This window comes from Scardinius erythrophthalmus, assembly GCF_964197995.2.
Source record: "Scardinius erythrophthalmus genome assembly, chromosome: 4".
Lineage (NCBI taxonomy): Eukaryota > Metazoa > Chordata > Actinopteri > Cypriniformes > Leuciscidae > Scardinius > Scardinius erythrophthalmus.
This window is the reverse complement of record NC_138224.1, coordinates 609,355-621,854: the sequence shown is the minus strand read 5'-3', so window position 1 is coordinate 621,854 and position 12,500 is coordinate 609,355. Positions and strand designations below refer to the sequence as shown.

General features: G+C 35.6%; 1 protein-coding gene across 1 annotated transcript in view; it reads left to right on the top strand.

Annotated features, from left to right (window-relative positions):
* LOC308689433 (chemokine-like protein TAFA-2) overlaps nt 1-5,904 on the top strand; it is an 18,387-nt gene extending 12,483 nt beyond the window's left edge. The window contains exons 4-7 of the mRNA XM_081363134.1: nt 438-593; nt 1,836-1,960; nt 5,100-5,149; nt 5,687-5,904. Of these exons, the coding sequence (XP_081219260.1) occupies nt 438-593; nt 1,836-1,960; nt 5,100-5,129 (311 nt within the window). The 3' untranslated portion in view covers nt 5,130-5,149; nt 5,687-5,904. The remainder of the gene's footprint in view (nt 1-437; nt 594-1,835; nt 1,961-5,099; nt 5,150-5,686) is intronic.
* The last annotated feature ends 6,596 nt before the right edge of the window (nt 5,905-12,500 follow it).

Sequence of the window (12,500 nt, the reverse complement as noted above, 5' to 3'; positions counted from 1 at the left end):
GCATGTAAATAATTCAGTTGCTGTAGTGAGAATAGTTCGATATCAGCTCAACACTAATATCATCATCATCATCATCACAGCTCTGAGTGAATAAAGCAACATCAGTCACACGTCACTTCAGGGTTACATCTCTACGATTCGATCACTGATGTTCTATTAGAGTTTTTAATTTAGGATTTCTCTTCATTTTTATTATAGTTAACATTTTCTTGTCAGTTTTTAAAATGGCCTATATATTGTTATTTTAGTTTAATTATATTTTTATGAATATCACAAACACACTCACACACACACACTCTCGCTCACTCATTCACACACACACACTCACTCACTCAATCACACACACACTATATATACCTATATATTGTTATTTTAGCTATTTGACACTATATTTCAGTAGTATTTGAAGTGTTTTATGTGTGTGTGTGTGTGTGCAGTGGTGCGGGAGGTGCGTTCGGGCACGTGTGAGGTGGTGGCGCTGCATCGCTGCTGCAATAGGAACAAGATCGAGGAGCGATCGCTGACGGTCAAGTGCTCCTGCTTCCCTGGACAAGTGGCGGGAACGACCCGAGCGGCTCCGTCCTGCGTCGACGGTACACACACACACACACACCACCGATACTCTGAGTAGGGATGCAGCGAGGTGAAAATTTGGCCGATACGATAACCAATCATTCTTTATATTTGAAAGCCGAAAACCGATATATTGGCTGATAAATATAAACCCAAATTTTTATGTAATGTTTGAGAGCCTGATTACAAAAATAGAAGTCTCATCATTAAAAGCCACGTCCTAAACACACAATTATAATAATGTTCTCATTATGATGTTATGTAGCCAATATGACAGACGATAACATTAAAAGTGAACATATATCGGCCGATACCGATACGGTGGCTGATAAATCATGCGTCACTAATTCTGAGATACCCCTGTTAGCTGGAGATAATGCATCCGGTGCAGTTTTAAATAAAAATATGAATGATACACTTTAAAAAATGTAGTGTTGGAAGAATGTCTGTCTGTTAATGAAGAAACGTTAACGGCTGATTAAACTGTGATCATCCCACCCATAATGCTTCGGCTCGCGGATGCTCTATGAAATGAATCTTAAAGGGATAGTTCTCCCAAAAATGAAAGTCAGCCCATGATTTACTCTCCCTCAAACCGTCCTACAGTAGGTGTATCTGACATTCTGTTATGATGCACTCGATACTTCAAAACAGAAACGGCCATTCACTGCCATTATAAAGCTTGGAAGAGACAGGACATTTTTTAATATAACTCTGATTGTGTTCGTCTGAAATAAGAATGTCATATACACCTAGGATGAGTTTTTACATTTCCTTTTATTCATTTAGCAAACGCTTTTATCCAAAGCGACTTACAAATGAGAACAGTGAAACTAACGATAGGACAATAATATGCAAGTGCTGTGACCCTTCTCAGTTTAATCTAACGCAATACGTGTTTTTTTTAAATAAAGATAGAATAGAAGATAAAGTGTTATAGTATTAATGGATCAAGTGTTGCCGATAAAGATGCGTCTTCAGCCGTTTCTTGAAAATGTCCACGGACTCAGCCGCTCCGGTTGAGTTGGAGAGTAAATCATAGGCTAATTTTAATTTTTGTGTGAGCTATCCCTTTAATGAGCAGGACGAGGGCCGGTTCTGATGGGATCGGGCCCCTGAGTGCCGTCTGACCTATCACTGACATTCTGTCTCTGACATTCTCTGCAAATTAAAGTTGGGCTCTAATGTCCTCCATCGTGTCTCTAACACCTGCGAGTCACACACTGACCCGTCACACACACACACACTCTCTCTGTGTTCAGCCTCGATCGTGGCGCAGAAGTGGTGGTGTCAGATGCACCCGTGTCTGGATGGAGAGGAGTGTAAAGTTCTGCCGGATCTCAGAGGCTGGAGCTGCGCCACCGGGAACAAGGTCAAGACCACCAAGGTATGAGGCTTTCAGCAGATACGTCAAGTTCCAGCTCACTTCATTTGTAGAGCACATTTACAACAGACACTTTACACAACAACCAGATAGGAAAACCTGCACATAAAACACAAATAAGACTCAATATAACATAGTAGAACCAACCGTAGAGAAGAAATCAATGTCCTTTAATACCGTCTTTTCAACTCTCGAACTAATCTCCGGGGAGTCAAAAATAGCTTTGCTTCTTTGTGCATGATTTAAACCGGCCCATTATGCTCTTATAAAATTTAATATTCAACAATAATATTGATCTGATGACAGCATTGTATGAGAACTAGGGCTGGGAATCGATTAAAAAAAATTAACTAATTAATTGCACAATTTCTGTAATTAATTGCAATTAATTGCGTTTCCCCCAAGCTTGTAATCATCAATATTTAAAGGAATAGTTCACTTTAAAATTAAAATTCTGTCATCACTCACCCTCATGTTGTTTTAAACCTGTATGAATTTCTTTCTTCTGCTGAACACAAAGGAAGATATTTAGAAGAATGTCAGTAACCAGACAGTTTCTGGTACCATTGACTTCCATAGTATATATTTGTCCTACTATGGAAGACAATGGGACCCAGAAACTGTCTGATTACTGACATTCTTCTAAATATCTTCCTTTGTGTTCAGCAGAAGAAAGAAATTCATACAGGTTTAAAACAACATGAGGGTGAGTGATGACAGAATTTTAATTTTAAAGTGAACTATTCCTTTTAACTCAGAATCACCTAGTTAAACAACACAGGGAAAAAAAGGAACAGAAAATAGCCCTATATTAAACGTCAATATCAATATTTTTTTTTCAATAATCAATCAACATAATCAATTTAACAGATTATTATTATTTTTTGTAACTAATTATCAAAATAAAATATAGTCCTACAAAGCTATTATTACCAGAGCTTGTAATCAGAGCAGGTAATTTTACCATTGCTGCCCAGCATGGCTATACCAGCTCAGCAAACAGAATTTCACGTTATTTGAGTGGACTTTACTTTTCCAGTGCTCGGTACATGATTGAAGCGTTTGGGCCGTTGTCGACAGAGCCGCCGACACACACACATACACACACACACACACGTGACACACACACATACACGGAACGGAGAGCGCGCCGCTGGGCCGTTAGAGCCACCGACACACACACACACACACACACACACACACACACGGAACGGAGAGCGCGCCGCTGGGCCGTTAACGACAGAGCGAGCCGACACACACACACGCGGAACACAGCGCGGCGCACACACGGAGCGGAAAAGACCAGCTCATGAAAGCTGCGCGAGAATGAAACGTGATCGCCGAACACGGAGGGGCGGGACGGCCTTTTCAATAGCAGCAGCAACAGGAAATCATTAAAACGAGGCAAAAAAAATTGTGCTGCGTTAAATGCGTTAATTTTTTTTAACGCGTTAAACATTTCAAATTAATCGCAAAGATTAACGCGTTAATTCCCCCAGCCCTAATGAGAACTGAACTGCGCTGGACGATGAGATCACTGTTTCTCCAGAGCAACTATATATATATATAGAAATGAACTAAATGAATAACTTTTTGACAACACAAATGAAGCATCACTGAACGTAATTAAGCTGGACTGTGGCGCTATTTTCTTCTAGAAACAAACTTTGTTGCATTATATTCCTGTTATCTCTGCTTTGAAACACTCTGTGTTGTAAAAAGCGCTGTATAAATAAAGGAGACTTGACTTTTACAAACATTCCCGTTCATGCAGTGTGTAATAGAGCTGATGTGAATGTAAAAGCTCTGTAAAGTTATTCGACAAATAAATGATTGTCTCCTAAAAGAAAGAAGAAACTGCTGAAACCAGTCAGTAATTCCAATCTCACATGTAACTAATTTGCATAATGCCCGCCTCTGGTCCTGATTGGCTGAGCAGCGTCTCTTAGCTCCGCCCTCAAACACTGTAGTGTATCTGAGACTGGAAGAGTTTGGCTCGTGTTGTTCGTGTGGAGAAGACACTGTTTTCTGAGATTGATACGGTGAAACCCACGCCATCGTTACTGTTCACATCACTGAGATCAAGAGCTGAGATTCAGATATGATAATGAGCGTTTGCTTTCTGACCAATCACAGTAGAGCAGCTCTCAGAGAGGCGGAGCTTAGAGAGGCTGAATCTCCGAACGAAGCGTTTCAGACACTGAGGGAAAAGAGCTTTTGACCTTTGATTCATGTAATATAAATAATATAAAGTCAGAACTGTGAGATATAAACATTCAATTCTGAGTCTTTTTTCTCTTAGAACTGGACTTTATAACTCGCAATTACGAGTTTATATCTCACAATTCTGAGAACAGATGTAAATCTAGTCTTCATCAATCTAGTCTAGTCTTCTAAGCTTCAAAACTAAATTAGAAACCTTTAAAATAGCATAATCTAGGCACTAAAAGCCCTCACATTTGATGTTTTATGTCATTTTTGTTGCATATAATAACATTTGATGTGCTTTCTTAACACTATTCATCAGCTTTTATCACATACAGTACATGTTGCTCTAGTAATTTCATCTACTAAACTCTAACCATTCTTAAAAGATTAATTTACTGGAAAAGCAAAATGGCTTGTTTTCTGAACAAAATAAGTATGTTTCTGCTTAAAAATCAAGGGTGGATGAAATGAAAACCTCCGCTAGGGTCAGAAAAATCATCTTATCTCCGAGTGCGAGTAAGTCTGTGTGTGGGTCAGCTGAAGGTCACGTCCGTCAGTCTTCGGGATCATCTGTTCCCACCTCACGAGTAGATGAAGCTTTTAGCCCCATTAATGCCCCGTGTGCCACCGCAACACCCTTCGCCCGTCAGAGTCCGCTAAAGGCTTTAATTAGAAGCTTTTAATAGTAACCCAATGCAAATGTCCTTCTCCTGGTTATGACGACTGTATGAGCTCGTTCAACGTCTATCAATTATTTAAAGGGCCTCGCCAAACCTGTCTGGAGCCTAATTATTGATCCCGAATATCCGCGGTTATCTTCAGACGCCGGCAGATTAACCAGGCCAACCTCAGAGCTGGATATCTTTCTGCTCTGTATGAAACACTAAACTAATGCCGTTTCCGGCTTTCATTTCCCATGTTTCGGTCGGCACAGATCTCCCCGGACCGGGACCAGCTCTGGTGAACACTGGAAACCGGAGACAGGTGAGCTGACCTGCACAACACAAGCCCGTCATCATCATCAGCATCATCAGCATCAGCATCATCATCATCATCATCATCATCATCATCTAAACTCTGCCTGATGTAAAACTCAGAGATGCGACTGATGTGTGTTTAATGTAGCTTGTTTCAGCCTAACGTTATGTATATAAAAACAGTATATTTTAAGTTAATTGCAGAGTATGCATATATATTTGTGGCGATTCATGAGAGTGGGCGGAGCTTACAAGCTCTTTTGGCACGTTTTGCTCGTCGCGATTCTGATTAGTGGAATTTCAGCACAGCATCATGGGAAATGTAGTTTTTCACCATGAATTCTGCTGTTAAACATGATTATTTTGAGAATGATGTTAAATAAGGTGTGCTGACGAGAAGCAGATACTGTTGGAAAATGAGTGGAGTTTCTACTTCCTGTTGTGCTTCATTGGTTTAGCCAATGTGAACTGAAACTCAAGCAAACACAGACTCTGGTTTTTAGGGTTAAAACATGCTTTGTAATGATGTTTTTACCTGTTTCAGACACCCGGAGACGCCCGTTTCAGATCACAGGATTATAGGATCACTAGAGACTCGATGAACTCTCAGATCATGGACACTGACGGACGCATCCGGAACATTTTCTTCCTGTATTTCTAATATGAATGTTCATGTATCCTCATATCAAGTAAGACCACTGCAGGTTTTTTCTGTACGTAAATGATGCATTCGCTCATAATAAACCATGATTGTCTTAATCTAGTCAGTGTTTCTCGTAGCGTCTGTGAGCGGATGAGCGGCTCGTCTCAGGGATTGTTCCCGGTCTCCGGTTCTGTGCTGTTTTCCAGGAAGTCCTTAAATGACCCTCATGCGACTCTCAATCATTTCACTGTAACAGAAAAAAATGTTTTTTGAAAATGTGATTGACAAAAAAAAACAGTAAAAAAAAAAAAGAGTAAAAAATGTAAATTAATTTTCAAAATACTGTAATTTACACAAAAAAAATACAAAAGCCGTTTTGACGTCCATCATAAAAACACTGATGGACAATATAAAGACAAGATTTTAAACACTAAAATAATGCAATCAACATTAATTTATGAAGTACAAGAAGAAACGGTTATTCAAATGAACAACCATCAAACAGGGAATTCTGGGAATGTCAGTTTATGGCTTTTCGCTGTGAATTATAATCTTTTTAGTTCTTAAAATGGTACATTTAACTCAAATGTTTAATGTAAAATTACAGTTAAAAATTACTGTTAATCAGTGAACCGGTTTTATATATTTACAGTTAAAATGACATAATTACAGTGAAGCATACATGTGGTGTCAGAACCAGAAACGGTCGCGCTGATGATTGATATTTAATCGACAGAAAGTTTGTGATATTCTTTCATAACGCTGCTGGTTTGCTGGCTTGCTTTAGGCTGAACTTTAAAAGCATCAGAATTAAAGCATCCGGCTGTGATAAAGATCTGCACGACGCCGCCTGAGTGAGTGAACTCTTGCTCTGCGTGACGGAGAGATTCACTCTCCTCATGTCAACAATCATTTGTTTTCAACAATAAATTTTTATTTTACTTTTAGTTTTTTTATTCTAATTAGTTTTTTGTTTTAGACCCTATTTTTTCTTTCATTTTTTTATTTAATTCTATTTTTTATTTATTTTATAATATTTTTGCTTTGTTTTGTGTTAGATCCTATCAGGGGTTTTTTTATTCAGGTTTTTTATTGTATTTTATTTAGTTTTACACCTGTTTGATTTGATTTTTTAAGGCCTATTTTTTATTCTATTTTGTTTTTTGTATTAGACACTATTTTTTCTCTCATATATTATTATTATTATTATTAATATATAATGACTGTCATCCTCCCATTTAACCAGATGAACTGAACGACACAATACACACGCACACACATCATAATATAATTTTTTATTCATATTAATATTATGACCCTTTTTTTTATATAATATTTTTTGCTTTGTTTTGTGTTAGACCCCATTAGTATTAGTATTAGTATTTTTTTTATATTTTATTTTATAAAAAATGTTTTAGTTTTGTTTAGTTTTAGACTCTTATTTTTTCTTGTCGTTGTTTTTTAACAGTATGATGTTGGTCAGTATTGATGATTGTGTGAGTGCAGCTGTAGTGTGTGTCGGACACTCGGTCTGGTGTTTGGGAGTGTGTAGCGCGGCTCCACTGCACCGGTAGAGTGTGTGTGACGCATCGATCCTCCGTGAGGAAAAGCTGCTGTATATGAACACCTGAGCATGTTTATGATGAGCGCTGGAGATGCAGTTCTGCGTGTTCTGGAATCTTCTGTTCGCGCACGACTGAGTGATTGACAGCAGTGATGAAGCGTTGCGTTCGTCTCCGCCGCTTTTGTTAGACGTGTCAGATTATTGTAATCGCTCACAATGCAGCATTAGAGCATTATTCACCAGTGGCGCTCACATCTGCCATAAAGCTGGAGGAGAACGGGTGTGTGTGTGTGTGTGTGTGTGTGTGTGTGTGTGTGTGTTTCTTCAGGAACTGGAGCTCTGGTCGACCCCATAATAATCCTTTATAATGTCATGCGTTTTATAAATGCAATAAATAACTATTATTTAGCGTCAACTTAAATATACCACTTAATAACTCTCTTTAGCTTAACTCTCTTTAGCTTAATAACTCTCTTTAGCTTAATAACTCTCTTTAGCTTAATAACTCTCTTTAGCTTAACTCTCTTTAGCTTAACTCTCTTTAGCTTAACTCTCTTTAGCTTAATAACTCTCTTTAGCTTAACTCTCTTTAGCTTAACTCTCTTTAGCTTAATAACTCTCTTTAGCTTAACTCTCTTTAGCTTAACTCTCTTTAGCTTAATAACTCTCTTTAGCTTAACTCTCTTTAGCTTAACTCTCTTTAGCTTAACTCTCTTTAGCTTAACTCTCTTTAGCTTAACTCTCTTTAGCTTAATAACTCTCTTTAGCTTAATAACTCTCTTTAGCTTAATAACTCTCTTTAGCTTAATAACTCTCTTTAGCTTAATAACTCTCTTTAGCTTAATAACTCTCTTTAGCTTAATAACTCTCTTTAGCTTAATAACTCTCTTTAGCTTAATAACTCTCTTTAGCTTAACTCTCTTTAGCTTAACTCTCTTTAGCTTAACTCTCTTTAGCTTAACTCTCTTTAGCTTAACTCTCTTTAGCTTAATAACTCTCTTTAGCTTAACTCTCTTTAGCTTAATAACTCTCTTTAGCTTAATAACTCTCTTTAGCTTAACTCTCTTTAGCTTAACTCTCTTTAGCTTAACTCTCTTTAGCTTAATAACTCTCTTTAGCTTAACTCTCTTTAGCTTAACTCTCTTTAGCTTAATAACTCTCTTTAGCTTAACTCTCTTTAGCTTAACTCTCTTTAGCTTAACTCTCTTTAGCTCAACTCTCTTTAGCTTAACTCTCTTTAGCTTAACTCTCTTTAGCTTAATAACTCTCTTTAGCTTAATAACTCTCTTTAGCTTAACTCTCTTTAGCTTAACTCTCTTTAGCTTAATAACTCTCTTTAGCTTAATAACTCTCTTTAGCTTAACTCTCTTTAGCTTAACTCTCTTTAGCTTAATAACTCTCTTTAGCTTAACTCTCTTTAGCTTAACTCTCTTTAGCTTAACTCTCTTTAGCTTAATAACTCTCTTTAGCTTAACTCTCTTTAGCTTAACTCTCTTTAGCTTAATAACTCTCTTTAGCTTAACTCTCTTTAGCTTAATAACTCTCTTTAGCTTAACTCTCTTTAGCTTAACTCTCTTTAGCTTAACTCTCTTTAGCTTAATAACTCTCTTTAGCTTAACTCTCTTTAGCTTAATAACTCTCTTTAGCTTAATAACTCTCTTTAGCTTAACTCTCTTTAGCTTAATAACTCTCTTTAGCTTAATAACTCTCTTTAGCTTAATAACTCTCTTTAGCTTAACTCTCTTTAGCTTAATAACTCTTTAGCTTAACTCTCTTTAGCTTAACTCTCCTTAGCTTAACTCTCTTTAGCTTAACTCTCTTTAGCTTAATAACTCTCTTTAGCTTAACTCTCTTTAGCTTAATAACTCTCTTTAGCTTAACTCTCTTTAGCTTAATAACTCTCTTTAGCTTAATAACTCTCTTTAGCTTAACTCTCCTTAGCTTAACTCTCTTTAGCTTAACTCTCTTTAGCTTAACTCTCTTTAGCTTAATAACTCTCTTTAGCTTAACTCTCTTTAGCTTAATAACTCTCTTTAGCTTAACTCTCTTTAGCTTAATAACTCTCTTTAGCTTAACTCTCTTTAGCTTAATAACTCTCTTTAGCTTAATAACTCTCTTTAGCTTAACTCTCTTTAGCTTAATAACTCTCTTTAGCTTAACTCTCTTTAGCTTAACTCTCTTTAGGTTAACTCTCTTTAGCTTAATAACTCTTTAGCTTAACTCTCTTTAGCTTAATAACTCTCTTTAGCTTAACTCTCTTTAGGTTAATAACTCTCTTTAGCTTAACTCTCTTTAGCTTAACTCTCTTTAGCTTAACTCTCTTTAGCTTAACTCTCTTTAGCTTAACTCTCTTTAGCTTAATAACTCTCTTTAGCTTAACTCTCTTTAGCTTAATAACTCTCTTTAGCTTAATAACTCTCTTTAGCTTAACTCTCTTTAGCTTAATAACTCTCTTTAGCTTAATAACTCTCTTTAGCTTAATAACTCTCTTTAGCTTAATAACTCTCTTTAGCTTAACTCTCTTTAGCTTAACTCTCTTTAGCTTAACTCTCTTTAGCTTAATAACTCTCTTTAGCTTAACTCTCTTTAGCTTAACTCTCTTTAGCTTAATAACTCTCTTTAGCTTAACTCTCTTTAGCTTAACTCTCTTTAGCTTAACTCTCTTTAGCTTAATAACTCTCTTTAGCTTAACTCTCTTTAGGTTAACTCTCTTTAGGTTAACTCTCTTTAGCTTAATAACTCTTTAGCTTAACTCTCTTTAGCTTAATAACTCTCTTTAGCTTAACTCTCTTTAGCTTAACTCTCTTTAGCTTAATAACTCTCTTTAGCTTAACTCTCTTTAGGTTAACTCTCTTTAGCTTAATAACTCTCTTTAGCTTAACTCTCTTTAGGTTAATAACTCTCTTTAGCTTAATAACTCTCTTTAGCTTAATAACTCTCTTTAGCTTAATAACTCTCTTTAGCTTAATAACTCTCTTTAGCTTAACTCTCTTTAGCTTAATAACTCTCTTTAGCTTAACTCTCTTTAGCTTAACTCTCTTTAGCTTAACTCTCTTTAGGTTAATAACTCTCTTTAGCTTAACTCTCTTTAGCTTAATAACTCTTTAGCTTAACTCTCTTTAGCTTAATAACTCTCTTTAGCTTAACTCTCTTTAGCTTAACTCTCTTTAGCTTAATAACTCTCTTTAGCTTAACTCTCTTTAGGTTAACTCTCTTTAGCTTAATAACTCTCTTTAGCTTAACTCTCTTTAGGTTAACTCTCTTTAGGTTAATAACTCTCTTTAGCTTAATAACTCTCTTTAGCTTAACTCTCTTTAGCTTAACTCTCTTTAGCTTAATAACTCTCTTTAGCTTAACTCTCTTTAGCTTAACTCTCTTTAGCTTAATAACTCTCTTTAGCTTAACTCTCTTTAGCTTAACTGTCTTTAGCTTAATAACTCTCTTTAGCTTAACTCTCTTTAGCTTAACTCTCTTTAGCTTAACTCTCTTTAGCTTAACTCTCTTTAGCTTAACTCTCTTTAGCTTAATAACTCTCTTTAGCTTAACTCTCTTTAGCTTAACTCTCTTTAGCTTAACTCTCTTTAGCTTAATAACTCTGTTTAGCTTAACTCTCTTTAGCTTAATAACTCTCTTTAGCTTAACTCTCTTTAGCTTAATAACTCTCTTTAGCTTAACTCTCTTTAGGTTAACTCTCTTTAGCTTAATAACTCTTTAGCTTAACTCTCTTTAGCTTAACTCTCTTTAGCTTAACTCTCTTTAGCTTAATAACTCTCTTTAGCTTAACTCTCTTTAGCTTAATAACTCTCTTTAGCTTAACTCTCTTTAGCTTAATAACTCTCTTTAGCTTAACTCTCTTTAGCTTAACTCTCTTTAGCTTAATAACTCTCTTTAGCTTAATAACTCTCTTTAGCTTAACTGTCTTTAGCTTAACTCTCTTTAGCTTAATAACTCTCTTTAGCTTAACTCTCTTTAGCTTAATAACTCTCTTTAGCTTAATAACTCTTTAGCTTAACTCTCTTTAGCTTAACTCTCTTTAGCTTAATAACTATCTTTAGCTTAATAACTCTTTAGCTTAATAACTCTCTTTAGCTTAACTCTCTTTAGCTTAACTCTCTTTAGCTTAATAACTCTCTTTAGCTTAACTCTCTTTAGCTTAATAACTCTCTTTAGCTTAACTCTCTTTAGGTTAATAACTCTCTTTAGCTTAACTCTCTTTAGGTTAACTCTCTTTAGCTTAACTCTCTTTAGCTTAATAACTCTCTTTAGCTTAACTCTCTTTAGCTTAATAACTCTTTAGCTTAATAACTCTCTTTAGCTTAATAACTCTCTTTAGCTTAACTCTCTTTAGCTTAATAACTCTCTTTAGCTTAACTCTCTTTAGGTTAACTCTCTTTAGCTTAATAACTCTTTAGCTTAACTCTCTTTAGCTTAACTCTCTTTAGCTTAATAACTCTCTTTAGCTTAACTCTCTTTAGCTTAATAACTCTCTTTAGCTTAATAACTCTCTTTAGCTTAACTCTCTTTAGCTTAATAACTCTCTTTAGCTTAATAACTCTTTAGCTTAACTCTCTTTAGCTTAACTCTCTTTAGCTTAACTCTCTTTAGCTTAACTCTCTTTAGCTTAATAACTCTCTTTAGCTTAACTCTCTTTAGCTTAATAACTCTCTTTAGCTTAACTCTCTTTAGCTTAACTCTCTTTAGCTTAATAACTCTCTTTAGCTTAATAACTCTCTTTAGCTTAACTCTCTTTAGCTTAATAACTCTCTTTAGCTTAACTCTCTTTAGCTTAACTCTCTTTAGCTTAATAACTCTCTTTAGCTTAATAACTCTCTTTAGCTTAACTCTGTTTTGAGGGAAATCGCTCTGAAAGTGATTCTAGCGATATCGTTCCTCCGTGTCATTATCGTTATAGTTGTGGTGTGACTCATAATTACTTAATTACTTTTTATATCGTAATTATGACTGTCAATATTTTCATGTCATAATTTTCACTTCCTGTGCCATAATGTCAGCTGTCATAATTATATCATAATCATATCATAATTATGATTTACTAAAGCATTTATGTGGCAGAAATGAGCTTCAACAGTTTAAACTTTTATAGCTTAAAAAAAATTTCACCAAATTAATTCATCTCCAGTTTTGGAACCC